Source organism: Taudactylus pleione, unplaced genomic scaffold (assembly GCF_031769625.1).
Source record: "Taudactylus pleione unplaced genomic scaffold, aTauple2 ptg000044l, whole genome shotgun sequence".
Taxonomy (NCBI): domain Eukaryota; kingdom Metazoa; phylum Chordata; class Amphibia; order Anura; family Myobatrachidae; genus Taudactylus; species Taudactylus pleione.
This window is the reverse complement of record NW_028284446.1, coordinates 7328753-7356645: the sequence shown is the minus strand read 5'-3', so window position 1 is coordinate 7356645 and position 27893 is coordinate 7328753. Positions and strand designations below refer to the sequence as shown.

Sequence of the window (27893 nt, the reverse complement as noted above, 5' to 3'; positions counted from 1 at the left end):
TGGATGCAATCCAACTATATACCCAAAAGGTAATTTGTGTGAACCCTATGGAACCAGAAGAAGAAATAGTTGGTTTTAGCATCTTTATAGATCCATTTACCCACGTGTGCATTCATATTATATACAAGCATGTATGTGTGTATAATATATTGAAGACATACTGATTAGAGGGAGTGTTTTATTCAGGTATAAAAAGGCACAGTGGAAAAATAAACATTTGTTACAAAACATACTGCACCATCTAAAAAAGTATTAGCACATTATGAGGGAGACTGCTTCTTTGCAGTATTCACTGACAGTAAAATTATGTCATTACCTGGTTCTATCAACATAACCCAGAATATACTTATTGTCGGTTGGGTATGTAAAACCAATGCAGTTAATAAACCATTAATAGCTGTAAGGTCAAGTTGGCAAAAGGTAGACACATATTGTAATCCACAATGTGAAAATGGAATGTACATTTTGTGCGAATGGCAGAGAACCCAGAGGTTTTTATTCTTCCCAAAGCCTTTCGTGTAAAATTCCACTCAGTAGTATATACATGCTAAGCCCCAAATCACTGCAGGTTAGTCTTCTCCAGTAGCAACGATACAGAGAAGTATAAAAGTTGTCCGCCAGCACTCATATCCCCTCAAAACACAGGACCAGTAGGAAGCAGGTCTGCCATCACAAGGACGGAAAGTTGGGCTTCATTGCCGCTAGCGAATCAATAAATTATCCATTTTCTAAATCACCTGTCAAAAAATAAATTCGTAAAGAAGGGGGAGGGTTAGAAGAGGAAATAAACACAATTACCCTTGGAAAAGGAGGGCAAAAAACACATCAGAGGAAAAGTAGTAAGATATTGTCACGAACTTTGAGAGTTTCCACTGTCCTCACCTTCGTATACTTCTGGATTCGAAAATTTTCTCTTCGTCACTGTCTAAAGAGGCCATTTCCACGTTTTCATCATAGTTTGAGAGAAGCCCATATTTCTTCCTCTGTGGCTTCTTTTTCAAACTAAAAGGAGCAACGGAAAACTGGTTAGGGTTGCTTATAAGAATGTTGAATGACAAGACTCCAGCATTCAACATCAACACTTTGGATAGTGTGAGTACAGTCTTCCTTAATCCAAAGAGGAAAAAATGTAACCTAGCTAATTATATGTTAATACTAGTTCCCACTACATCATTAGTTCCATCTAACTACTGTAACTGCACAAGTTAGAAAGATACTAACAAACCAGGAGATAATTACAACAGGTGTGGTATGAAACTTCTACGTTCAGACTGTCAACATGGTTCATATGTTGATGTGACAGATGTAGAAATTCACAATTTCAGCATTGTGAATGTCAATTATGTACATTCCCATAGGGATCTTGACTGACCCTAACCACAGCCTAACCCAAAAATTGTATGTCAACATTATGTCATGTTGATATTGTGCCATTGCGGATATCGACATGTTCAATATCAACCTTCCGGCCATGTCCACATTCAGACCATGCTGACAATCTGAACGCAATACAAGCCAAATTAAAGCTTCTTGCTTCTTCCCAATCCCCCAGTCATACCGACGGGGAATTTAAACTGCCAGTGTAAATGGTAATCTCGTGCCGCCAGTCTGAATTTCCTGACATTGACAAAATAGGTTGGAAAACCTATATATGGAGGTGGAGGAAGATGAAAAAAGAAACCTGAAAGTCCCTGCTTTTAGTGAAAAGGTAAGGCACAACACATACATAGTATCCTAGCGAAAACATGATGAGGGCAAGCCCCTTGTCGCTTACGTGCAAGTTCGGATAACAAAGTAGAGTACGGCCAACAAACTGATGCCTATCAGTACATAGAAAGCTCTCTGCATCATTTCAATGTTGTTCCAGAAAGGGACCTGGACACGTCTAGTAACAAATGAGGTAGCAGTCTGAGGTGATCCTGTGGATGTAACGGATGTAGAATTGTCCTGCCCTTTTGTACAGTCAGCCAGAGACAGCATGAAAACCAGAATGTATGCATAGCTCCACATCTGCTGCAATAAAAAAAAAAAAAAAAAGACAGTTGTATTCTGCAAGCAACATATAAAACATTATTTCACACACACACACACACACACACACACAACACGGGTTATCTGGCAGGAAGACAATGCTCCTGCAACTTGTTCCTACTGTAATAAATCACATTGTGCCTAACTGAATCTCCCTCTAAGTATTACCAATCAAGTATTGTGTGGCGGTGCACAATGCAAGTTATTATAGTTTGGGGAAAACCATGCTAGTTTTGTTGCATCTCTATGGGGGTGTGAAGAAAAATGATCCATGGAAACTAGTGGCTAATTGATACTAATAAGATTATGTGAGGTTGTATCTTTTCAGGGAACACGTGTCTTAAAAGAATGTTGGCATTCTCTCCTTCACACAACTGAAGTCCTGTAACTACAAAATGAATAAGGGGTTCACATCTTGGACAGAGCAAAGAGGTTGAGCAATAAGTTATTTTGAGATAATATAACAGATGAATTTTGATGCAGTTTTGCTAATGACTTTGGGGGTAAGTATAAGATATTTTATTTGTTTTTGGTTTGGGGGAGTAGGCAGTAGGAAAACAATTGCAATAGTTAATGTGGGAGATTAGGAGAGCATGACTTGTTTTTGGTGGTCAATGGGGTTGGCAGGCAAGTTGAGCAGAGATTTCAATCTAGTAAAAAATGGTTTGTTGTTAGACGACTGAGAGGAGAAGAGAGACTGGAAATATATTTGTTTAGCAATGCCATGTTTTCATCCCAGTACAACAGCGTACTGGAGCCATTTTCTAAAGATGCTAAAGTGATTGAGGCTGTGCTGCTACATACAAGGGAGCAAATCATTCCAGCTTTGCCCTCTCTCTGGAGCGCAGGGGGCTGCTTATTTTGGAGTGGGGTGTGAGAAGCCACAATCAGACATTGCATCTTCTTATCTGCTCATACAGATGTGTCCTCCCTCATCATTGCTGCAGTCGCACCAAACGGCCCCTCTTGGCGCACCAGGTCCTTTGCTCCTCTAACGCCGAGCATTTTTTTTTCCTGAAAATGCACCAGCAGACTGTGCAGATTAATATGATATGAGACACTTGTATATCTGTGTGCAACTGAGTCTTTGAATCTGTATACAGATATACAAAGTGCTGCAATGCAGCGGTCACAGCTTTTTTACATACCAAGTTCCATTGTGCTTCGTATACAACATAAAAGTATACAATATACGTGTCGTATATCAAATTAGTCAGTAAAATCTCCTTGTGCGTCCTAGTCACATCGTGCTGTAACCAAGATTTTCTGCAAAAAGAAAAAAAAAAAAAGGACACCTAATGCTAGAAGATTTACACGGAACCCAGTGGCTCACTCACGCCAGACACCTCGCACCACATGGCGTATTGAGGCTACATGAGGTAGGACACATCTGTATACCTGTTCAGCAAGCTTTTTAAAATTGAACAACATTTTAACCTTATGTGGTAATGCAGTTTTAAGATCTGACAGTTCAGCACAGGAGAACATGGAGATTGGGAAATCTGCAGGTAAGATGAGGCTTGATTGAGTAATAGAGGGCAAAGAGGTTAAAGCAGTGGAAGAGAGATTGCATGTTATGGTCCCAGAGAGAGAAAGGAGTGTTAAATATCACAAATTGAATGGTCAGGAGTCAGCTAGAAGAGGCTGAGACAGAAGGTTAGGGAGAGTACTTTGAAGATGATCAATCAGGATGATTAATGAGAATGTTGAAATCACCCAAGATGGTGGTGGTGATGTCAGAGGATGAGAAATGGCACGAGTGTGTGGAATAACAGAAGACAGCAATATCCAGATAAAAGGAACAGAATGCTGTATTTGGATAGTATGTTCTCCAAATTAGAGCAAATGATAAGGATCAAGAAAACATTTCAATGGGCACGTTGGAAAAAGGACTGCAGCTGACACAATGCTCTTATAAGACAGGTTTTGTTTTGTTTTTTTGCTGGACAGTTGAGGAAATTTGAGGGTGAAAAGGTCATGGACAGGGGTTAGTTTGTCAGAGACATAGCAATGGTCAGTGGCATTATCTATAATGGGTGCAGTGTGTGCGGGGCACACAGGCCCCTGGGTCCAGGGTGGCCCCGCACCGCACACACTGCTCCCATATCTTTTTAAACTCACCTGTCCGTGGTCCCACGTCAGGTGTCAGCACTGCTCAGAACACCGGGAAAATGGCCGCCGCGCCCATTGTCCGGTGTTCTGCGCATGCGCAGTAGACTCCGGGCACACTCTAGTGCCCGGAGTCTACTAATGCTCCGGTGGCTGGCCAGCCGCGTCAATCGGCTGCCAGCCACCAGGGAGAGAGGAGGGGGCCCCACACGGGGAGTGCACACGGGCCCCCTCCTCTCTTAAGAAGCCCCTGGCAATGGTCATATTTCCACAGAAATGACCAATCAGCATTTTGCCATAAGCAGGCTGTGAATGGACTGTATGAAAAAGGGCTACTTAATTCCTGAGAGGAAGAGAGTCCCAGCTCCTGCATCAGTAAAGGGGCCTATCTATTTGCGACCAAAACTAGGAGCTTTTGGTCGGATCATGCAGAAAGTCTGCAAGTGGATAGCCGGCAAAGACCAGCGATGCGCGTGCACGCTGGGTCCTTGCCGACCCCGACTATCTATCGAACATGCCCGTCAACCTGACGACGGTCATCAGGTTCGGCATGTTAATAGATAGGGAGATTGGGCTCCTGCACTGAAGACGTTCAGTGATCATCTTTCAGTGCGGTGCCCGCACCTCTGCAACATGAATGTCTGAACGCTGGACTTCAGACCTTTCATGTCGTTAAATGGATAGGCCCCTTAAGAAATATTTTTCTTTTAAGTTTAACTTCTGGAATTCAAGCTAGAATTAATTTGTACAGTAAAATCAGCCTTTATTAGGCCTAAAGGCTTGACAAAGCAAAATAATAGAAAATTACTTTTCAGTATCTTATTTATATTTGATGCCCACTGACCCAAAAGGGCAGTTATACGATCAAAATGACATTATGGTAACTATTCTGCAGTTTGTGGAACCATTGGCAGCTAAACTTTCCTAAACAGGCAGTTTGTGCTTTTATTTTGCCATCTTCCCCCTACAGTACCAAGAAAAAATGAGCGTTTCCATGCAGGGGCCACGCCCCCCACTACCTAGCTCCTTTGATCTCTCAATGCCCTGCTTCCATGCTTCTTGGTTATAATGGTAATAGTTTCCCCATGCAGTAGTTGTCTTTCTTTTCTTGTATCACCGCCTGCTTTTGTAGAAGTATCACGTGTGTATGGAAAGTATATGTCTATTGCAGGGTTCGACAAATCCCGGTCGCCAGGGCGACCAAAATTTTAATCCTGGCAACTAGGTTTTACAACAGTCAGGCAGGTAAATTACTAATAAAGCTATTTGTAAAAAAAACAAAAAAAAACTATCCACCGGAGGTGGTTACAGCTTGTATTGAGCGGGACAGTGGATGCCTATCACTTGAGGACAGATGAGTGCGTGCCCACCACATCCAATCAGTGTGGCTCTGCCTCCTCTGTTCTGCGCACGAAAGATGCCGCAAAGTGGGTGCCCTAGCTGGAGTCGTATCCTTCACTCCCTGCGGGTGCAGCACTTCTGACACGATGAAGGAGGAGTGCGATACCCGGGGGAGCTGGATAGCGCCGGTCCTAGGGCAGAAGCAGCTTGTTGATCGGATCCCACAAAAGGAGGGACATCATAACAGAATATGATGCACCGTAATAACGTTGCTGAAACAGATGTTGCAAGCTTTACACAGTGCATGCTGGATCCTCAGTTGGGTCATCTAATGAGTTGAGTCTAGCTGCCTGCCTTTACTGTGTTGTCTGCACCCAGCTGCTTCATTTCATACTCTCCTCCAGTGTTATTGTTTTGGTTGGGGTACTGCTCTCTTCTCCAGTTTCTTTTTGGGGTGGGAAGCTGTACTCTGTGGCAGAATATGAATTTGGTTCCTACTATGTGGCATAATATGAATTTGTGCATAATGTGTGGTTTAATATGAATTTCCGCCCTAATGTGAACGGGCCCTACAGTATGGCATAAAATGGATTTGGGGTCCTACAGGGTGGCATAATAAGGATTTGGGGCCCTACGATGTGGCATAATATTTATTTGGGCCCTACGGTGTGGCATAAACAGGATTTTGGTACTTACCGATAAATCCCTTTCTCAGAATCCACAGGGGACACTGGAGGCTTCATGACAGTGGGGTATAGATCTGTGCTAACCGGGAGCTGGCACTAAATTTAGAAAGTGTGACTAGCTCCTTCCCCTTTATACCCCCCCCTACAAGCCAGTCTTAGGAAACTGTGCCCGAGGAGAGATGGAAAGACAAAACTACAGAGGAGGTGAAGCAAGTACACAGAATGACAAAAACATAACATGTGTAAAAAGGTTCTAAAAAACAGTAGAACAAAGAAAAACAACCAGTCATAACGTAGGATGACAACCAACCATGGCAGTAAGGAACAGCGCCGGGTTGGCATCCACTGTCCCCTGTGGAATCGGAGAAAGGGATTTATCAGTAAGTAACAAAATCTTGTTTTCTCCTTCATCCACTAGGGGACATTGGAGGCTTCATGACAGTGGGGACGACCCAGAGCTCCCATCCCGGGCGGGAGAGCGCTGAGAACCCTGCAAAACAGCACGGCCATATTGTGAGGCAGAGGCTGTGAACATATCAAAATGATAAAACCGGACAAAAAGGTACATCGGGCCGACCGACAAAGTTGAGCCATGGAAACCCTGTGGGCAGCCGTCCACGAGGGACCCACCGAGCCCGTGGAATGCGCTGTGATGGAAGCCGGAGGTTCCTCTGAGGAGACCATATAGGCCTGCCTGATGGTCAGATGGATCCAGCATGCAATAGTCTGCTTGAAAGCCGGCCAACCAGGACGAGCGACATGGAATCTGTTTTCCGTAGAGATGCTGTCCTATCCATGTAGATCCTGAGAGCTCTGGAAGCTCTTCAAGAACCGGCACCACAATAGGCTGGTTTATGTGTAACGCAGAGACCACTTTAGGAAGGAATGCCATCTACTTACGGAGTTCAGCCCTATCCGCATGGAATATCAAGTACGGAGGACGGCAGGAAAGAGCCCCGAACTCCGACACTCGCCTGGCCAAAGCCAGGGCTAGGAGAAGTACCACCTTCCAGGAGAGGTACTTAAACTCAACAGTCTGTAACGGTTCAAACAGCGAAGACTGCAAGAAGGAGAGGACGAGATCCAAATCCCACGTAGCCGTGGGAGGGACAAAGGGTGGTTGCAAACGGATAACCCCCTGCAAAAAAGTCTGAACATCCGGGAGTAAGGCCAGTTTCTTCTGGAAGAAAATGGACAGTGGTAAAACCTGAACCTTCAGGGATCCAAGACTGAGGCCCTCTGAGAATCCTGCCTCCACAAAAAGGAGGAGCCTGGACACATTGAATGTTGTAGGGGGCGATCCTTGCCGTTCACACCTGATCACATAAGCCTTCCAGATATGGTGGTAGTGTCTGAAAGTAACTTCCTTGCGGGCCCGGAGCATAGTAGGGATCACAGTAGATTGGATACCCTTTCGCCTTAAGATTGCCCTTTCAACAGCCACGCCGTCAAACATAGCCGCCTTAAGTCTGGAAAGACAAAAGGACCCTGCTGCAGGAGATCCTCTCGCAGCGGTAGAGGCCATGGATCGTCTATCAGCAGTAGACGCAGGTTAGAATACCAAGCTCTACAGGGTCAATCTGGAGCCACTAACAGAGCCTTGGCTCTTTCCCTCTTGATGCGTTGCAGAAGCCAGAGGGAGAAGAGGAATTGGCTGAAACAGATAGACAAATCGGAACCGCCAGGGTGTTGTGAGTGCGTCCACTGCCTCTGGGTCTCTTGTCTGAAAGCAGTACAGAGGCAGTTGATGATTGTGTCTGGACGCCATGAGGTCGACTTGTGGAAGGCCCCACCTCTGATTTCACAAGTCACATGCAATACAAAGGAGAGATAGAGAAAGAGATATATAGGCCCTCATTCAGACTGACTCGCAAGTGGATCAATAGTGAGGGCTTGCACACGCGCAGCGCTCGCAGTGTGCAAGCCCCAGAGCGAGTGACAAATTCACTCGCTCCGGGGCTCACTACAAAAGGGGCGACTGTCGATGTTGATCGACAGCTCGCCCCGTTTTGTAGACAGGGTGGGGGGGGTGGCCGGACAAATGGAGGCGTTCCTGATGGAATGCTGCCGTTTGAAGGCGGCCCTACTGACATCACCAATGAGTGTCAGTAAGGCCGCCTACAAACGGCAGGCGTTCAAACGGCAGGCGTTCACCAATGATGTCAGTAGGGAGCTTCCTGCTCTGTTAGAGCAGGAATCTACCTGGGGCTTGCGGTAGACGAGACCCTGACGTAAAGGTCTCGTCGCAAGCCGCGATGGTCTCGACCATCACTTGGTCACTCGCTAAAGCTGTGGGTGGTCAGGAGGCCGCCTTTCAAAACAAAAGCGGCCGTCCTCATTCAGAGCGGCTCTGAATGAGGGCCATAGTCCAATAGGTCCGGCTCTCCCAGTATTAAATACTAACTTGTCCCGGTGCCCTCGTAGACATAAAATCCAAACAGCCAGACGACACAGCACTCGAAAATAGTAATTGCAGAATCTAATAGATCAGTAACAACGTTTCAGTGCCTCTACAACCGGCGCTGTGTTCAGGTTAAAAGAACAAACATAATAACTTACCTTAAATAATGACACCCGTGCACAGTGAGAACGCTGACACCGTAAGCGGGACCTCACACCCGGACCGGCGGCGCGCTGCATGACGTCAGTACTGCAGCGTGTCAGATTGTTGATCCCATCACCATGGAAACTAAACATGCAGCACGCCCAGCCGGTCCGGGTGTGAGGTCCCACTTCCGGTGTCAGCATTCTCACTGTGCACGGGTGATTAATTATTTAAGGTATGTTATGTTTGTTCTTTTAAATGTTGTTATTGATATATTAAATTCTGCATTTACTATTCTCGAGTGCCGCATCCTCTGGCTATAAATATATATATATATATATATACACACACACACATATACAGTCAGGTGCATAAATATTGGGACATTGACACAATTTTCATATGTTGGCCTCTATTCACCACCACAATGGCTTTGAAATGAAACAAACAAGATGTGCTTTAACTGCAGACTTTCAGATTTAATTTGAGGGTAATTACATCCAAATCAGGTGAACGGTGTAGGAATTACAGCGGTTTCTATATGTGCCTCCCACTTTTTAAGGGGCCAAAAGTAATGGGACTATCAACTCAAAAGCTATTTCATGGACAGGTGTGAGCTATTCCCTTGTTATTTCATTATCAATTAAGCAGATAAAAGGTCTGGAGTTGATTCTAGGTGTGACATTTGCATTTGGAATCAGTTGCTGTCGACTCTCAATATGAGATCTAAAGAGCTGTCACCATCAGGGAAGCAAGCCATCATTAGGCTGAAAAATCAAAACAAATCCATCAGAGAGATAGCAAAAACATTAGGTGTGGCCAAATCAACTGTTTGGAACATTCTTAAAAAGAAAGAACGTACCGGAGAGCTCAGCAACACCAAAACACCCGGAAGACCATGGAAAACAACTGCTTGAAAAAATACTGTGCAGAAATGCGCTGGTACTCAACTGCAGCAAATTAGCATTCAACAAGGAGGTTCACAGACTCCCCAAATAAAACATATTAATCATAATGTGATGCTGACAATGCGCTAGTGTACCAATATCACGTTTTCATAAAACATAAGAGGATTTATATTCACCCTATGTTCCAACAGTTTTTCTTAAAGAGGAACTCCACTTTCATGAATCCATCAATCAGCAGTGCTTGTTTTCATGTCTCAGGACCATCAAAATCTCCTCCAAAATCCCCTTTTAATGTGCAATGCTCATCGGATAGACCTTACCACCTACATTACAGGGTGATTAAAAATCCTCTTATAAGTTTTATGAAACATGATATTGGTACGCTAGCGCATTGTCAGCATTCCCACTGTTCAGCAAGGTGCCTCCTGCACACCAAACCAAAAACTAATGGCCTGTAGCCAGGGGTAGGGTATTTATTGAGGAGGACCCAGTGCATCCTGGGAGCTGAGAGCTTGTTAACGGTTTGGTGCCTAGATCACTCCAACCACTTACCCCAAGGTAATTTCTGTAGACCCTATGGACCCCGAAGAAAAAATATAAATTGGGGACACTAAAGTGTGGCATTTTGAGTTATGGGCAGGTTTTAACTTATGACTGAATCTGATGACCATCGAAGAGGCATGTGTGGTGGTCTCCTGGCATGTGGGGAGGTTGCGGGGCATTGAAGGACAGGTGTGGTGGGTCTGTACAAGTGTTTATATGTTTTGCAGTGTTCTCCCCAGGGTGTTTTCTGCCGGCGCATCGCCCGGCAGAAACAGCCTACCGCCCGCAACTTTCCCCCGCCGACCCCTGCTGTGGAATGCTGGCCTCTGAAGTGACCGTAGGCTAAAGAAGCCTCCGAACGCTTCAGAGGCAAGCGTTCCCAGTGATGCACTGCGCGGGTGACGTCATGGCATCACCCGTGACGTGAGGAGCCTGCCCCGCGCCTACTGGATCTAGTTAGATCCAGTCAGAGCGAGGCAGCAGGAGTGGGAGCGGCAAGCAAGTTAAGGTAAATTCAGGGCTGGGGCTGGTGCTTGGACCAGTCTGGGGGCACTATTTAACCCCTGTGGATGGGGAGAAGCCTGCTCTAGCAGGTGGATCTGTTTTTCTCTTCTGTTGCTGCCTCTCCCCTCAAGATGTGGTGTTTTTTTCACTTCCTCCTTAATGTGCTGCGGTTTCTATATATGGAAGCACGCAAGGGAGAATAATTGGTTACTTATCTATTGGTGTTTTGGGAGGTTTTTTTTTTTTTTTTTTAGGCTGCTTTCACACAAGCATGACTTTTGAAAGCGGCTCCTATATCTGTACAGTTTGCAATTTGCTGTCCTGTTTGTGAGTGCTACCTGGGCGGCTTTGAGCCTGGGGGCACTGCATAAGGGGCACTATTTAAGCCTGGGGGCACTGCATAAGGGCAAAGCAAAACTACAGGGGGCGCTGCATAAAAGGGGGAAAACTACAGGGGGCGCTGCATAAAGGGGAAAACTACAGGGGGCGCTGCATAAAGGGGAAAACTACAGGGGGCGCTGCATAAAGGGCACAAATACAGGGGGCGCTGCATAAAGGGCACAAATACAGGGGGCGCTGCATAAAGGGCACAAATACAGGGGGCGCTGCATAAAGGGCACAAATACAGGGGGCGCTGCATAAAGGGCACAAATACAGGGGGCGCTGCATAAAGGGCACAAATACAGGGGGCGCTGCATAAAGGGCACAAATACAGGGGGCGCTGCATAAAGGGCACAAATACAGGGGGCGCTGCATAAAGGGCACAAATACAGGGGGCGCTGCATAAAGGGCACAAATACAGGGGGCGCTGCATAAAGGGCACAAATACAGGGGGCGCTGCATAAAGGGCACAAATACAGGGGGCGCTGCATAAAGGGCACAAATACAGGGGGCGCTGCATAAAGGGCACAAATACAGGGGGCACTGTATAAAGGGCACAAATACAGGGGGCACTGTATAAAGGGCACAAATACAGGGGGCACTGCATATGTGGATAACTACAGTGGGCACTGCATAATGGGCACTTTTGACTGAGAGCCAGTGGGGGAGCAGCCTGAGACCTGTCGGGCTGGAATGGTAAGGGCGATACCCCTTTCCCGGCACGCGCATAATTGCAAAGGCCCCCACCCGGCTATTTCTTTATGCCACCCGGCTGGAAAAAATTACTGGGGAGAACACTGTTTTGGTCACGGGCGATGGTCTGGCTCCTAAACCTTTAAAGTGGCTCCTAGATTTTACAAAAATGTGTCGAGCCCTAGTCTATTGGGAGACATAGCTAGGCAAAAGGGACCTAATGTTACCATCTGTTCCCACCCATGCCTTGAAAATTACCTTGTCTGTAACCACTGCACAATTTCACATACAGTATTATTATGTATGCCTCCATCACACAGCTGTTTTACATGTTAATATGTAACTGCCTGCAGGCTTCTCAATGTTCAGCGGTTATTTAAACAAATTCCCCCACATGAACATTTTAAATCTGCATCAAACAAAAACATATACAAACCTCCATGTTTTACTTCAGTCCCTTTGGTCTTGTGGTGAAGCTATAGGTTATTCCTTTGGTCGCAGTAATGTCACAGTAAGTATAAGTTCTTGCACATCCACTGACTGACTGTTAGAGATGTAAAAAAAAAAAAAAAAATGTAAAGTTCTTGAAAGCAAGCCACTAAACAATATTTTCCCATAACAGATATACTATGTTGAACTTTCTCACTGTTAATTATTTTAAAGCAGTAACAAGCAAATGTCATAAATTTGGAAAGTAAAGCTCGAATAGAAAAAAAGAAAAAAAAAAAAAAGAAAAAAAAAGTGATCAGGCGGGTAATTGTGACCGCATCATGCTTACATTGCCTGATATAATTTTTAGAGTGCAGCAGGAAAATAAATAAGTTTAAGTTTGGGGGCTGGGTGAATTGTCCATTACACTAATATTTAATTGTGCATCAAAACTTTTTCAGTGTCCATGGCATCCCTGATGTCGTGTTTTGCTTTTAACATGATTGTCATATTAAAATTCAGAGTTAAACTCCCCGAGAAGGGGAGGCATACAAAAACTGCTGCATGGTAAATTTACCCCAAGGACTGAAAAGATGAGTCACAATATAGACCTTCTGGGGGTTTAATACCATCACAGCCCAATCACATTACAAGGCATCATATTCCATTTCAAAAATCATCAGTGCTTCAATATAGTAGAAAATATGAGATATGGTAAGAACTTACCCTTGTTATCTCTATTTCTACGAAGTCCATAGGGTTCCACAGGATACCTTGGGGTATAGGTGTGACGTCAGTCGCAGGGCACCAAAGAGTTAAGCTTTCAGCCTCCCAGGATGCACTAGGTCCCCCTCCTATACCCCGCCCCCGGGCCAAGGCACCTCAGTTAGTTACCAAGCCGTAGGCCGGAGGAGGAGAAGGAAGAGAGAGATCAAAGATCTGGACACATACAAGAATCACATTCTCACCAGAGGGAGACGGAAAACCGGTGACCAGAGCAAAGCCCATCTGCAGCACAGGTGCGACAGGGCGGGAGTCCTGTGGAACCCTATGGACTTCGTAGAAATAGAGATAACAAGGGTAAGTTCTTACCATATCTCATATTTTCTACTTCAGGGTCCATAGGGTATCCACAGGATACCTTGGGGATGTCCCAAAGCAGTATCCTTTAAGGGTGGGGACGCTCCTGTGCAGAAAGGAGAATCCGCCGCCCGAAGGAAGCATCCTGAGAGGCGAAGGTGTCAAACCTGTAATACCTCACGAAGGTATGGACAGAAGACCACGTAGCAGCCTTGCAGATCTGAACTGCCGAGGCACCGCGTCGAGCTGCCCATGAAGGACCCACAGACCTAGTGGAATGAGCCTTCAGAGAAGGAGGGACCGGTAGGCCTTCATGAAGATAAGCTTCAGAAATAGCCATACGGATCCAGGCTGCCAAAGTTTGCTTTGAAGCAGGCCAACCCTTTTTACAGAAGCCATAGAGGACAACAAAGCGTCAGACTTCCTAAACGAAGAAGTGCGGTCAACATAAGTCCTTAAGGCCCGCACAACATCCAAAGAGGCCTCACCCACGGAAAGACCCGGTGAGTTAAAGGCCGGAACAACTATTTCCTCGTTAACATGAAACTGGGAAACAACTTTGGGAAGAAACTCGGGCCGAGTGCGGAGCACTGCCCTGTTCCCATGAAAAACCAAGAAAGGGGGTCTACAAGAAAGAGCCCCTAACTCAGAAACACGTCTGGCCGAAGCAACGGCCAGAAGGAAAACAGTCTTAGCTGTTAGCCATTTAATATCCACTGAGCCCAGTGGTTCAAACGGCGGTCCTTGGAGAGCCCTCAGGACCACAGCCAAATCCCAAGGCGCCACAGGTGGAACAAAGGGCGGCTGAATACGGAGAACACCTTGCATAAAGGTGCGCACATCCGGGATTGTAGCAATCCTACGGTGAAACCAGACAGATAGGGCCGAAACCTGTACCTTCAAAGAAGCAAGGCGAAGCCCATGATCTAGTCCCGCTTGCAGGAAGGCGAGAATCCGAGACAGACGAAACTCCCGCGGTGCATAACCTCTCGGCCGACACTACTGGAAGAACGTATGCCACACGCGATGGTATATCCTCGCGGAAGACGGTTTCCGAGCTCGTAACATGGTACGCACCACAGAGCTGGAAAACCCCCGGGACCTCAGCATGGCCGTCTCAACAGCCACGCCGCCAAAGACAGCAGAGTCAGGTCCGGGTGAAGACAAGGACCCTGAGACAGAAGGTCCGGTCGTAGCGGCAACCGCAGAGGACTGTCCACGGACAGACCCTGAAGGTCTGAGAACCAGTGCCGTCTGGGCCACGCGGGAGCTATCAACAGGAGCGTCCCTCCTTCCTGTTTGAATTTCCGGATTACCCGTGGAAGAAGGGAGACCGGAGGGAACAGGTATGCGAACCTGAACGTCCACCGGACGGACAGAGCATCCACCAGAGACGCCCCTTCGTCTCTTGTGCGAGACCCGTACACCGGCAACTTGTTGTTGTGCCGGGACGCCATGAGGTCGATTTCTGGAAGACCCCACCTGTCCACCAGTAGTTGAAAAACGTCCGGGTGCAGGGACCATTCCCCTGGATGAACGTCCTGGCGACTTAGAAAGTCCGCCTCCCAATTTAGCACTCCCGGGATGAAGACCGCTGATATGGCCGGAAGATTGCGCTCCGCCCAAACCAGGATCCGAGAGACCTCTACGAGAGCCGCCCGACTGAGAGTTCCTCCTTGCCTGTTTATGTAGGCCACGGTGGTAGCATTGTCCGACTGGACCTGCACCGGGTGACCCTGGAGAAACCGCTGTGCCTGCAGGAGAGCATTGAAGACCGCACGGAGTTCCAAGATATTTATTGGAAGCTCCGCTTCTGTCGGCGTCCACCTGCCCTGGAACAAGTGTGGACCCGAAACTGCTCCCCAGCCCCGAAGACTGGCGTCCGTTGTCAACAGGACCCAATTTGGAACCCAGAACGGACGTCCCTTCTTGAGGTGGGTCGTCTTTAACCACCACGCAAGGGACAGGTGAACCTCCGGGGTGAGCACAATCATTTGGAACTTCAGAGACTGAGGCAGCCCATTCCACTTGGACAGGATCAGGTGCTGCAGAGGTCTGGAGTGAAACAGGGCGTATTCCACCATGTCGAACACCGACACCATGGAGCCCAGTAACCTCATCGCCGAGTGTAAGGACACCCGGCGTCTGTGCAAACAACTGCGCACCCTCGACTGTAAAGCAGAGATCTTGTCCTCCGTCACGAAGATCCTTTGCTGTCCTGAGTCCAATAAGGCTCCAAGATGCAGAATCCTCCGAGACGGGATTAGAGTGGACTTCTGCCAGTTGATTAGCCAGCCGTGCCGTTGCAGCAGTGCAATGGTCAGGTCCAAGTGGTGTAACAGGAGCTCTGGAGATCCTGCCACCAATAACAGGTCGTCCAAGTACGGCAACATGCGGACTCCTTGCAGCCGCAGAGAAGCCGCCATGACCGCCATCACCTTGGTGAAAACACGTGGTGCTGTCGCCAGGCCAAAAGGTAACGCCCGAAACTGGAAGTGGTCGCTGCAGATTGCAAACCGAAGGAACTCTTGATGGCGCAAAAGAATAGGGACATGCAGGTAAGCGTCCTGTATGTCCAATGACACCATGTAGTCCCCAGGTTCCAGCGCCAGAATGATGGACCGTAGGGTCTCCATCCGAAACTTCGGGACCCGCAAAGACTTGTTGAGTGCTTTGAGGTTGAGAATCGGACGATATGACCCATTGGGTTTCTGTACCAAAAATAGATTTGAATAGAAACCCTGGCCCCTCTGGGAGAATGGAACAGGCACTATAACTCCAGCCTGGAGCATAGTGTGCAATACCTTCCGCAGCTCCGTAGCCTTGTTCCGGTCTGATGGTAGACCCGTGGTGAAGAATCGAGCCGGGGGTCTGTGCCGGAAGGAGAGGGCATACCCGTGGGAGACCACCTCCAGAACCCAAGTGTCTGTCGTAGTGAACGACCAACACCGGGAGAACTGCAGCAGGCGGCCTCCCACCCTGGGATCCCCCAAGGGGAGACCCGGACCGTCAGGCCGCAGGCTTGTCATCTGGCTTGGGGGCCGGACGTCTGGTACTCCATGCCTGTTTCCGGGGCTTGACCGATTTCTTAGGGCCAGCCTGTCGAGGAAACGACTGTGGTTTGGGCCTGCCCTGGGCCCTAGATGACCGAAAGGACGATGGTCCAGAACCAGAAGGAGCAGCGGCCGACGGGAGACAAGCAGATTTGGCTGCCGCCAGCGTGGCCACAATCTTATCCAGATCCGGACCGAAGAGAACTTCTCCGGTAAACGGCAACGCTTCCAGACCTTTCTTGGAATCTGCGTCCGCCTTCCAGGATCGCAGCCACAAGGTGTGACGAGCAGCAACCGCTGCTGAAGAAATTCTAGACACCAGAGTACTAATGTCTAGAGCCGCCTCGTTGATGTAGGTGGCCGAATCACCGAGATTGCCGATGAACTCCGCCTGTTCGGCCGGACAGTCTGATTCAAAAGAAGCCTCTAATGAATCCGCCCAGCGCTCCATCGCTCTGGCAACCCAGCAAATGGCCATAGCCGGCCGTGCTGCCCCCCCTGCAAGGGAATAAGCGGACTTCAGGCAGATTTCTACCTTGCGGTCCGTAGCATCCTTAAGGGAGGACATGGATGGCATCGGCAATGTGGCACTACGGACAAGACGGGTCACGTGAGAATCCACCTGTGGAGGGGATTCACACTTAGCAAAATAATTATCCGCGAACGGATAAGCCACCGCCAGGCGTCTCTGCGGCTGGTATATTTAGCCGCTGGGGGAACTTCGTCCTCAATCACCAAGGCTGTGCGGACCGCCCGAATAAGTCCAGGAATATATACTTTGGACTTAGCATCAGCATCCTTAGTATGGAGAGGTTCCTGATCGTAAGGATCCAGAATCTCCCCATCATCAGACGTCCCTTCGTCATCCTCATAAGGAGCGGACAGAGACGCCACCGGCCTTTTATGAGGCCGCATCACAGACTCCCCTTGCAACACATCCGACAAGTGCTGTACAGAACTCGTCAGGGAGTTAACCCACGCTGGCTCCTGAGAACCCGGGAGCGGGGAAATAGGGAGACTGTGGGGTACCACCAATTGTCGTGGGAACCCCTGCATGGGTGACGACACCACAGACTGCTGGGACAAACCCATCGGAGTAAACGCGGGCTGCGGAGCTAACTGGCCCACTAAAGCTGTTAACGCCTGAGCGAAACAAGCCCAGGGCGGCTCCTGTACCGATGCTGTAACCGTAATAGGCCGCGCCATGGACAAACACTGCCGGCAAAGGCCCTCCGCGCTACCCTCCCACTCCGCTAACGGTACTTTGCACGTGGTACACTGTAGCCGGAGGGGAAAATCACTTTCAGACATGATGGCACCACGTATGTGACCTCTCTCACCAATTAAGTATTAAATAGGCGAGAGACCACCCTGCAGCACCGCACCGCAAGGGCTTTAGCAGAAGAACAGGGACAGTAATAAAGCTGACAGTTTAGAGAAGAAAAGTTACAGGCAGCGCTAGCACAGTCACATACAATGCAGAGAAATAACAATTCCTGCACTAACAGCGCTGATCACTCAACTACACAGACACAGGGCCTGGTAGGACACAGCGCTGCATACACAGACCTGAGCCACAGCGGAGGAGAGGTATGCGGGGGGACCCAGACCACGATGCTTCCTTCCAGACTTCCAGCAGCGTTCACCATGCGTTGCAGAGAAGATGGCCGCCGAGGAGCAGAGAGAAGCTGGCCTGGGGGAGGAGCACTGACACAGGACCAGTCAGCACAGTGCAGAGAGGGCTGTGTGCAGCGGGGGAGGCGCCGGCTGTGAGACAGGGAAGGCGCGCTCCCCAGGCATGCATTTAACCCCTGGGACGCCGCAGCGCTACCGCTCTGCTGCGGTCCGCTGTCCCAGGGGGTAGTGGAAGCGCAGGTTGGTCGCCTGGCTCCACGCTGCAGCCAGTCCCCAGGGAGCCCCCTGCCTGGGGACTTAGGACCATGTGACCAGCGGGGACCCACCGCAGGACCCCGCTGCTTACCTCTGTCCCCCATGAATACGGCCATGGTCCGGAGCATCTGGGGTCACCGCTAGCTGTGACCCCAGACGCCCACCAGCATCCCCGGATCAGTACCGGCGTTCTGGTACCGGCGGGGTGTAGGGAAGACAGCATGGACGTCAGGACTGACTGTCCATGCTGTTCATCCAGATGTGCAGCCACAGCTGCATGAAGAAAAAGCTTCAGGGGCTCTTCTAGCCCCCACTCCAACAGGTGCACCCGACTCCGGCCGGGCACCAAACTAAACTGAGGTGCCTTGGCCCGGGGGCGGGGTATAGGAGGGGGACCTAGTGCATCCTGGGAGGCTGAAAGCTTAACTCTTTGGTGCCCTGCGACTGACGTCACACCTATACCCCAAGGTATCCTGTGGATACCCTATGTACCCTGAAGTAGAAAGTGAAAGGTTATAAAGGAAGGAACTATCCAGTAATTTTTATTGTATGCTTTCCTATGTAAAGAGGACATATAAGGGCATATCTAATTGGCCGTGAGGTTTTGCAAAAAATGACGCAGACCTCGTGACCAATTTTGGATTACCACAGGTATGCACGCTCCCGATATCAGCGTCATCCAATTAAAGCAAAATGGTTGCTTGGTTTTTTGCATGCAAAATCCCATGGGGGGAGATTGCGACCACACTCATGTGTTGCGGCACTCCTCTCCCGGCTGCAACATGACTGACACACACACACACAAAAACCTGGGTTATTGCTGGGTCTACCCAGGTCGCAGCTCAGTGTAAAATGGTCCATGAAAAATAACCCAGGTCAACTGTCCCGGCAATCCAACCCAGGTAGCTACCAGGGTCGGTCCCAGGATGACTTGAGTAATGGTGCAATGTAAACGGCGCAACCGGGATTATCTGACCTGGGTCATGCCTAAAATGAGCCGATTGGTGGCTGTGGAGCAGTCACCTCCCACTTTTTATGACATCACAAGTTTAGCAAAGTAGACCCAGGTTCAGTGTGAACGGGGCTGACCTGAGAAAAACCCATATCGATGGTGCTGTGTAAACGGTGTCTTACCTGGGTTGGAACCATATCTGAAAACCAGGTCGGAGCCTGGTTTTTGGTGGAAAAGAGGTATAACAGATGCCAACAGCACCCCTCACAAACACACACACACACTGGCAGGGGGTCAGACATACTAACAGGGGTCACACTCACGCCACTGGAGAAGACAGAGGCAGAAGACTTCAGTTGGAGAAATGGAGTAGGAGAACAGCGCTGTAGAAGGTGAGTAATTATGGACTATTTAAGCAAATTGAAAACTTCCAATTGCTTAGTTAGTCATTGGGAGGAGGGGGGGGGGGGGGGGGTCCAAAGGATTTTAGAGCAAGTGGCAATAATCTTTCTTAAAATATGGGCTTTTAGGAAAAATTAGACCTGCTCTGGAGGCACTCATGAAAAAAAATTAAAAATCAAGACCCTGCACCCAATTGAATAGCAAAAATCCTGCACTATGCTTGAATGTACATTACTGTATATTATAGTTGTCCAACATCGCTGATTTTCCTTGCCACCTCAATAGGGTACAAGGTAAAACCAGCGATGTTAGTGGTTACAATGTGCTATGCCGGAATGCATATCGTGGCCAACACACTGAATTGAATTGCCCTCTATGAACGTGGGTGGGTAGTGCTAAAATCTTCAAAGCTTACTTTTACTACCTTTAGTGGAAATTACAGCATCAACTTTTAAGAATATTTTTGTTTTTGTTACTTGGAAGAGTACTCTCATTTCATAACAAAGAACTCTTATAACAGTTGCCATTACCTATGACACACAAACATTTTTTAATTGCTATATATAACTAATCTATAGCTCAGAGTTGCAAAAAGTATTATAGGCTATTAATGAGCTCCACAATCGACAGGAAAAACAATCACCGAACCACTTCAAATTATGTTATGAGTTTATCTATAATCACCTTTGGGCATGCAGAATCACAGTGTAGTTTGTCAAATCACCTCATTTAGAATTGTGTAGTCAAACAATGGGGCATATTCAATTGCAGCAAAAATTGTAAAAAACCTCACGGCGCTGGGTTTTTCCAGCAGCTGCAAGGTTTATCCTATTCAATTCCTGCGAGAAAATCAGGTGGCTTTTTTCTTGCAGTTTCAAAGCAAGTCCAATTTTTCCTAAAATCTTTATTTTAAGGAAAAATTGTCAGAACCGCTAAAACACCCCCATAATGACTAATGCTGGGCATACACTATACAATTATCTGTCAGATATCTGTCCAATGACAATCGACTTTTTGCTCACAAACACTGAAAAACAGACAAAATTGTCATCCAGACAAATTGGTTAAATCAAATGAATTTAACCAATTTGAACAATCAATTTTGCCCATTTTCCAGTGTTTAAGACCATATGGTCGATTGTCATTTGCTCCCATACATTACCAGATTTTCATTCCAACCAGCCAGATTGGACAGATAATTGTAGAGTGTATGCCCAGCATAAGCAATTGCCAGTTTCCAATTAGTTTAATTAGTCCAATAATTACATGTCATTATTGGTTGTGAAAACCAATAATGGCCTCAAATTACCCCAAAATACAAATTGTTGTTAATTTGTGCAGCTCAAATTGAATTACAGCATTAATTTAAACAAAAAATAATTGCTTTATTTATTTTTTATCAAATTGGCCTAAAATTATCCGTAGATCACTTTTTTTTTTTACATCTAAATTTGTAATAAAAATTAAAAAAGAGAAAAAGCTAACTTGTTTTTTTCCCTTTACAGAAAAAGAAAAATTGTACCAACCAGCCATTTAATGCATTTTTGAAAGCAATATATTCTTCTTTGGGCCAGTAATAATGTTACTCAATTTTTGTTTATTTTTTTTTTTAGGGTACATTTCCTGCGGAGCTTTGCTTGGAAAAAAAAAAAAATCAGTTTTTTTCTATTAGATACCGCGGATATCGGGAGCACGCATACCTGTGGTAACAGAAAATTGGACGCAATACCCACGTGAATTTTTTCTTAGTCTGACAGGGTTTTTAATAAAAACCTTGAGTCAAGCATTTCAACCTGGGTAATTTACTGGAACCCATTTACAGCATAGGAAGATTCAACGCTCGGAGACTATCTCATTGACGTGGCCGACCCAGGAATAAGTCGCCTGTCTGAAAGGGGTCTCAGTCGGGTCACATCCGGGTTGGATGCAGCATTTTGATCTAAAAGGGGAATTAAAGACAGAACGACAAGGACTGGCAGGAAATCCAGTAGGCCTGAAAGAGCAAGATGACAGTATGTGGTCATTGCCCAAAATCATACATCTGTATCGAATTTGTCAAACAACTGAATCAGTCCATGCTATTGGCAAATTAAACATAAGCATGTTACTAGACAAGCTAATGGACCTGCCCCTGTACAGGACTTTTAGACCAAATCCATCAGATAATTAGGAATACTGTAAACTGCCTGATTACAAGTTTCCAGAATGTAAACGGCATCTTCTCTTACAACCCCATTTTCTAAAACACAATGGGCGGAATTCAATTGTTTTCGCGGCCCGCATCTCCCGTCTAAAGTGACAGGAGATCGCGGGCCGCAATGCAATTGTTCCAGATTTCGTGCTGATCACTCCCAAAGTGGTCGGGTTTAGCCACGTAAAGCAGCTAAACCCGACCAAAGTGCTGGGCGCGATCGCGAAAAGTGATGTTTGGGCGCCCAAACATGTCACGTTTTCGCACATTTCAGCTCTCACCCCCCTGGGGATGCGAGCTGAAATATAGCGCTGTCAGCTGATCGTGCCCGACAGGAGCAAGAATTGAATAGCTCCGTCAGGCTCGATGGGGGCAGGAATCAATTGAATTCCGCCCAATGGTCTTAAATAAACCCCAATAATCTTAAATTAGAAGTTTAAAGAATTAAAATCCACTATTTATACTTTCATAATATACTTTTATACAAACACTTTCATCTGCTCTATAAATAATCTATATGGAATAATGATTAAGGTCTAGAAATGCATCAACCAATCACTTTATATAGTGCCAGCATTTGGACCAGAGCTATCCACAGGTACTGGCACCGCTAACTAAAAAAGTAAGGACTCAAACTAAAACGTACTTATTTAGTGATAGCAAAAATAGGGTTGGAGTTCCGAAGAACAGTGCAGGTCCAGGAGCACATGATCTACTGCTAGGGGTAGATGTATCAAGCCTTGGAGAGAAATAAAGTGGAGAGATATAAAGTACCAACCAATCAGCTCCTGTAATTTTTCAAACACAGGGCCGTATTCAATTCCAGGCGAAAAGTCAGAATCGCGAGTGACATCAGGCGGAAAGTTTCTGCCATATTAAATTCTTGCGACTTTTCGCCAGAGCGGAAAGTCAATACAATGTACCTGGCGAAAAAGTTTTGCCTCTGAATAGCCGGCGGAAAAAAGTACAGAATTGCGTTTTTAGGGTGCAAAGGTGCAGAAACTACTCTGCACCCTTTGGACAGACCCCCAAAAGGATAACCGTCAAAAAATTAAAAAAAGGGGGGGGGGGGGGGGGGGACGGAAAATGGGAGCAAATAAGTACAACGTGGGGGTACAAACGCAAAAACTAGCAAATAGACTTTTGGGGTGGGTCTGAGGTGTTTTTTTATAGCAGGTGTTTGCTGAAGGTGCATTTTTGGCGACACTTAAAACTTGACTTTAGCGATTTTTAACTATGCTTGCACCCATTTTCAAGTACCCCAAATTTGACAGGACTACTTATTTTCACCCCAAAAAACTGCTTAATGCCATTCTTCACCACTTGTGCAAAGCCGCTATTTTGGAGCAATTGACAGCACTTAAGTATTCCAAATAGCTTCAGTAGGGCTAATCGGGGACATCTACATTGATCCCCAATGATAGTGCATCTTTTGGGGGGTGTCAACGTCAGGCTGATTTTCCCAATTCTGCCAACACTTTTCACCGGTTAGAGTTTCGCCGGGACGCGTTTTCGTGTACCTCAGAATTGAATACGGCGAATAGCGGGGGCGCGCATGATAAATTTCCTAGACTAGAACACGCAAAGTTGGCAAAAAGTGCCACATGCGAAAAAGTATCACGGGTGAAAAACTAATTGAATACGGCCCACAGCCTGTAACGTGACATGAGCAGGATTGGTTGGTACTTTATATCTCTCCACAACTTGATACTCCTCCCCCACAGTCAGGTAAGTCTGCAGTTGACGCCCGCCTCCAGCACGGGGCGACCTACGTCCCGGGTCTACGTCCCGTTATCGTTCGGGATTTTCTCATAGTTTAGTTTAATACATACATTGGTCAGACACCAGGGGAGTGGTGTGTTCTCAGCAGCGTCTATATACTGCAGTACACAGTCACAGTGTTCCGTATACCGCAGGAATGCCATTACAAAACACTAGCAATATAGGTTTTAGCTTATACCGACATGCCTATAGGATAGTTACATGTTGCTTTGTACTCGCATCACTACACCTAGGGAAAGGTGGGACGTGTGCAGCTCATTACAGGGCCCCCAAGGCTTTGTGCCACATTACCGGTGCTACCGGCACATCACACTCACCGGCGGCTATCCCCGCGCTGCTGTCACTATATCGTATACAGCGATGTCTCTATCGTTGATAGCAGCAGTCACTTCCCGTCCCGTCCCCCACCCTGTTGAACCTGTCACCGGCCACGTCACCTGCATCTCGCCCCCTGAAGTCATGTGACGCCGGGCCTCGTATCATGTGACCATGCCGAGACACAGAAAAGAGCCATTTAGGAATCGATAAGTAAACCCTAAAGTGTAAAAAGACCCTAATGCCTAATCGAAACTCTGAGGTAAATTTACTAAGTGGCATGTCTGCCATTGTGTTGAAACCAATGGGCATTGCTGGCTGTTTGGGGTGGCCAAATACAGTATATACTAATCATCGGTTTTGAAAATCGCCATAGATTTCCATCAGTCCCTATCAGGCGGCCTTCCTGGATGGCTGGGAGTCTAGATGCCCATTTTTCCAGGCGGCCAGGAGCGCCACCTGATTTTAGGGAGCCTCCCGGCCTTCCCTGAAGAGTAGGAAAGTATGAGATAGATAGATATATATATTGGTAAGAAAGTAGGCACTCACCATTAGATGCAGCTATGGATCGCTTTTTAGTCCATGCTTAGGTTTGTAGCAGCAGCAACGTTTCGGTTATATTAAGCTGCTACACTGCTGTGACTAAAAATGCAGTACACTATCTGAGATGCAGGTGCATTCTTTTGACATCAAGACATTAATAAAATAGTTGCAAAATATAGTGTATAAATTGACTTTTAGAAGAATATATACAAATGCATGCACAAAAAAACTTTTAAATCTAGTGATATCTCCTTATCCAAACAAATGATAGCACTACTCCAAATTTTGATAATTGCAGCTAAATAGCCACCAACCAGTGGCAAACGCAGGATTTCTAGAGGGGGGTTTCCAAATGTCTCATTTTAGAGTGAGTGTGGCCAGTCCATGAAGAGGGTAGAATTAGCACTTAACCAGCTTTAATATGCGTCATACAGAGTGTATTGTGTGTCATAATTCCAGCATATACAGGATCACAGGAAGTCATTAGATGCAGCAGTAGTGCCATCCTGCCTGAGCTGAATGATTTTATTTTAGATGTGGGCACCATTCCAGACTATTGGAGCAAGTCTGGGAGCCTGGGGGAGCAGCAGAAGAACCTAGCACTTCCCTGGACAAATATGTACATATTGGGCTCTATAGCAACACATCCCTAACAGTGAATGTTTTCCAGATATCCTATTTGGTGCACAGGTATATTTATTACTGGCTTATACATGTTAGAAGATCCACAGATGGTGCTAGTTATTTAACTTGTGATACTGAAAAGAACATGCAGCTCTAATAATATTCTATTCTATTACTATTTCTATTGTGGTCATGGTGTGGGCTGGGGAGGGGGGGTTTCCAGGCAGACGGAAACCCCCCTGTGTTTGCCTATGCCAACGAGGCTAAACAATTAGCCCTGATGCCAACACTTAACTGGGCAGGCGAACCCAAATCCCCACTATTGAAATAGAATAGGGGTTTCTTTCAAAGCACCCAAGTCTCAAACCAGGCAGTCATCCTAAAACATTTATAGGGCTGAGGGCCTGATTCAGAGCTGAACGCTCTGACCAGAGCGCTCGCTCTGAATCAGGGCCCTCCTACCTGTTTTTGGAGCGTCCTCATGGACGCTCGCATAGCTGTGGGTTACCACCCACAGCTTATGCGATTGTCCATGATGATGGTAGCAATGGTCAAAGACCATCGCGACCATCAGGCTTGCGACGAGACCCTGCGGTAGGGTCTCGCTGCCGCAAGCCCAGGAGTGATTTTGGCTCTATCAGAGCCAAAGTCACTCCCACTGACATCATTACTGATGTCAGTGGGGCCGGACTCAGACGGTAGGCATTCCCATGGGAACGCCTCCGTCTGGCCGGCACGCCCACCAAGGGGGGCGTGCTTTCAGTCACCATCGACAGCACGCCCCCTTGGTGCGAGACCCCGAGCGACGTATTTCTCGGGTCTCGCGCATGCGCCAAACATCAACCCGCTTGCGAGCGAACTTCTCTCGCGAGCGGGTCTGAATGACCCCCTGAGACTTTATATCCATTGAGATTGTGTCAATAAAACTGTCCCATATCGTAAAGAATTGTTGTATTTTTTAATTTTTTTAATGAAAAGATTTATAGCAAGTTTTTATTGACGGTAATACTTTTTAAATGAGCTCATAGAATTCAATGGACCTTACTGCTCTTATTATTAATTTTCGGTGGTGTCATGTATGGTTTTTCATTTACAACTAATAAAGTTTTTAGAAGAAATTTAATGCAGTGGTAACAACTTATATCCTTGATAAAGTACTCTTAGAGGCAGTTGGGGCTCCAGAGGTGGGGCTGCAGTGCAGTCCAAAATTCAAATAGGGGAACCACACCAACTGCCACCCCAAACGCTGCCAAACATTGCTGGCCGGGACTGGTAGTTGGTGTGGTTCCCCTATTTGAATTTTGGACCGTGCAGCAGATAGTATCTAGATTCCAGTGCCTTTCTAGCAGGAACAAAACTGACCTGATCAGGATTGATAAATGGTGGTCTATTATATACTAAGCCTATTTGCAAGGGCCCACTGGCATCCCTCCCCGCGGTGACACCTGGTGCGGGGAGAGCTTCACCACGTGCCGGCTAAAAGGGGAGGGCCTCGGCGGGTGACACAAGGGTGCGGCCAACACCCCCCCTTGTGACACCACTGCAGGGACCTTTGCAAATAATTTACTATCCAAAATAAATTCAGAAATAGGTCTATAGTTAGGACAATTGGTTGGATCCTTAGGTTTTGGGATCACAACAATAATTGAACATGAGGTGTCTGCATGGAATGAACATCCCTTCATAATATTATTGAACACTGGAAACATTTTGTTGTATGATGCAGGTAGGCAATGGGGGCATGGGGATTTCGATGCCTCCATCACGTCTTCCTGTGTAATGACCTAGGTTTAGTTTGCAAGTGGAGACACTATCCATGGTTGCTGTCAACATGCTGCATGGCGACATATCGACCATGTTGACTGTCATGTCTTTCTGATGCATGTTGACATGTTAACTGTCAACCTAACCTACCACAGCCCACCATTCCAGCACTTTATTATCATTGTCCTAAGCAATTTTCTGGAACAGTTTGTGGTGGTCTATTTATTCGGGATGGGTATGGGATATAGGTGCCGGCATCCTGACCAGGTCACAATGCCGACACCTAAAGGCAAGTATTCCTAACCTTAACTCTCCCTCCCCGCAGCCTTAACCTAACTTCTCCCCCTAGTGTCTAAACCTCCCTCCCCGCACCCTAAACCTAACCTCCCCACTTCCGCAGCCTAAACCTGATTCTGACCACATCCCATTTATTCTATTTATTAATATCTTGATATGTTTTGGCAATCTAGTAAAACTTCTTGTACATTTTTATCATTACAAGGCAGCATAACAATATAGGGTCTGATTCAGAGTTGTACACTAAGCAGGAGCAGGTGCTACTGCAAATTTATGTGTAAATAGACATCTCCTGGCCTTAATGTAATATTATTGCCATTTTAAAAAGTCACTGCTATGTAAATATATTCCCGTCTTTGTTGTTTTATCCTGATATATTCTAACAATCTTAACGAATACCACAAACAAATCAGACTTGTTTAAAAGCATCTCCATAAATATCTCTCATAATAAACTAGATAAGTGTTATTCTAAGAAGGCACAACTCAAGTTTCTTGGAGCGTGGATCCTAGTAACATGAAGTCTTTATTAGAATGGCATATCTATAAAAATGAGAAAAATGTGTAAAAATCTGTTGGGTTTGCAAACTTCTGCAAATGTTTAAAGCTGGTTATGGGGAAGGGGAAGTATACGCCTCCAGCCAGCGGGACCCCCAGCTAGAAGCAGATGATGGTTCAGTGTATATGAATGACCATCATCTGCAGATATATCTGTGCAGTGTGTACCCACCTTAAGAATTTCTCTAGACCACAGGTTCTCAAACTAGGTCCTCAGGACCCCAAATAGTGCATGTTTTTCAGGTCTCCTCACAGAATCACAAGTGAAATAAT

At 46.7% G+C, this 27893-nt stretch overlaps 1 protein-coding gene across 6 annotated transcripts; it reads right to left on the bottom strand.

Moving 5' to 3' along the window:
• Nucleotides 1-161: 161 nt before the first annotated feature.
• FAM174C (family with sequence similarity 174 member C) lies at nucleotides 162-27893 on the bottom strand. Of its 6 annotated transcripts, none has more exons than XM_088460319.1 (6): nucleotides 27793-27893; nucleotides 12178-12285; nucleotides 9797-9943; nucleotides 1775-2013; nucleotides 883-1002; nucleotides 162-737 (listed from the first exon to the last, which is right to left on the bottom strand). In XM_088460319.1, the coding sequence occupies exons 4-6, from the start codon at nucleotides 2008-2010 to the stop codon at nucleotides 734-736; spliced, it is 360 nt and encodes a 119-aa protein (XP_088316445.1). In that variant the 5' UTR covers nucleotides 2011-2013; nucleotides 9797-9943; nucleotides 12178-12285; nucleotides 27793-27893; the 3' UTR covers nucleotides 162-733. The 6 variants fall into 6 exon arrangements, with proteins under 6 accessions (XP_088316445.1, XP_088316446.1, XP_088316439.1 ...); XM_088460320.1 differs by having other exon boundaries at nucleotides 1775-2010; XM_088460313.1 differs by lacking the exon at nucleotides 9797-9943.

Bases quoted from the DNA above. Each gene is read 5' to 3' on its own strand.
- FAM174C (XM_088460313.1), bottom strand. The intron at 1,003-1,774 runs GTAAGCGACAAG...TGCTCCTTTTAG, and splicing joins TTTGTTATCCGAACTTGCAC to TTTGAAAAAGAAGCCACAGA.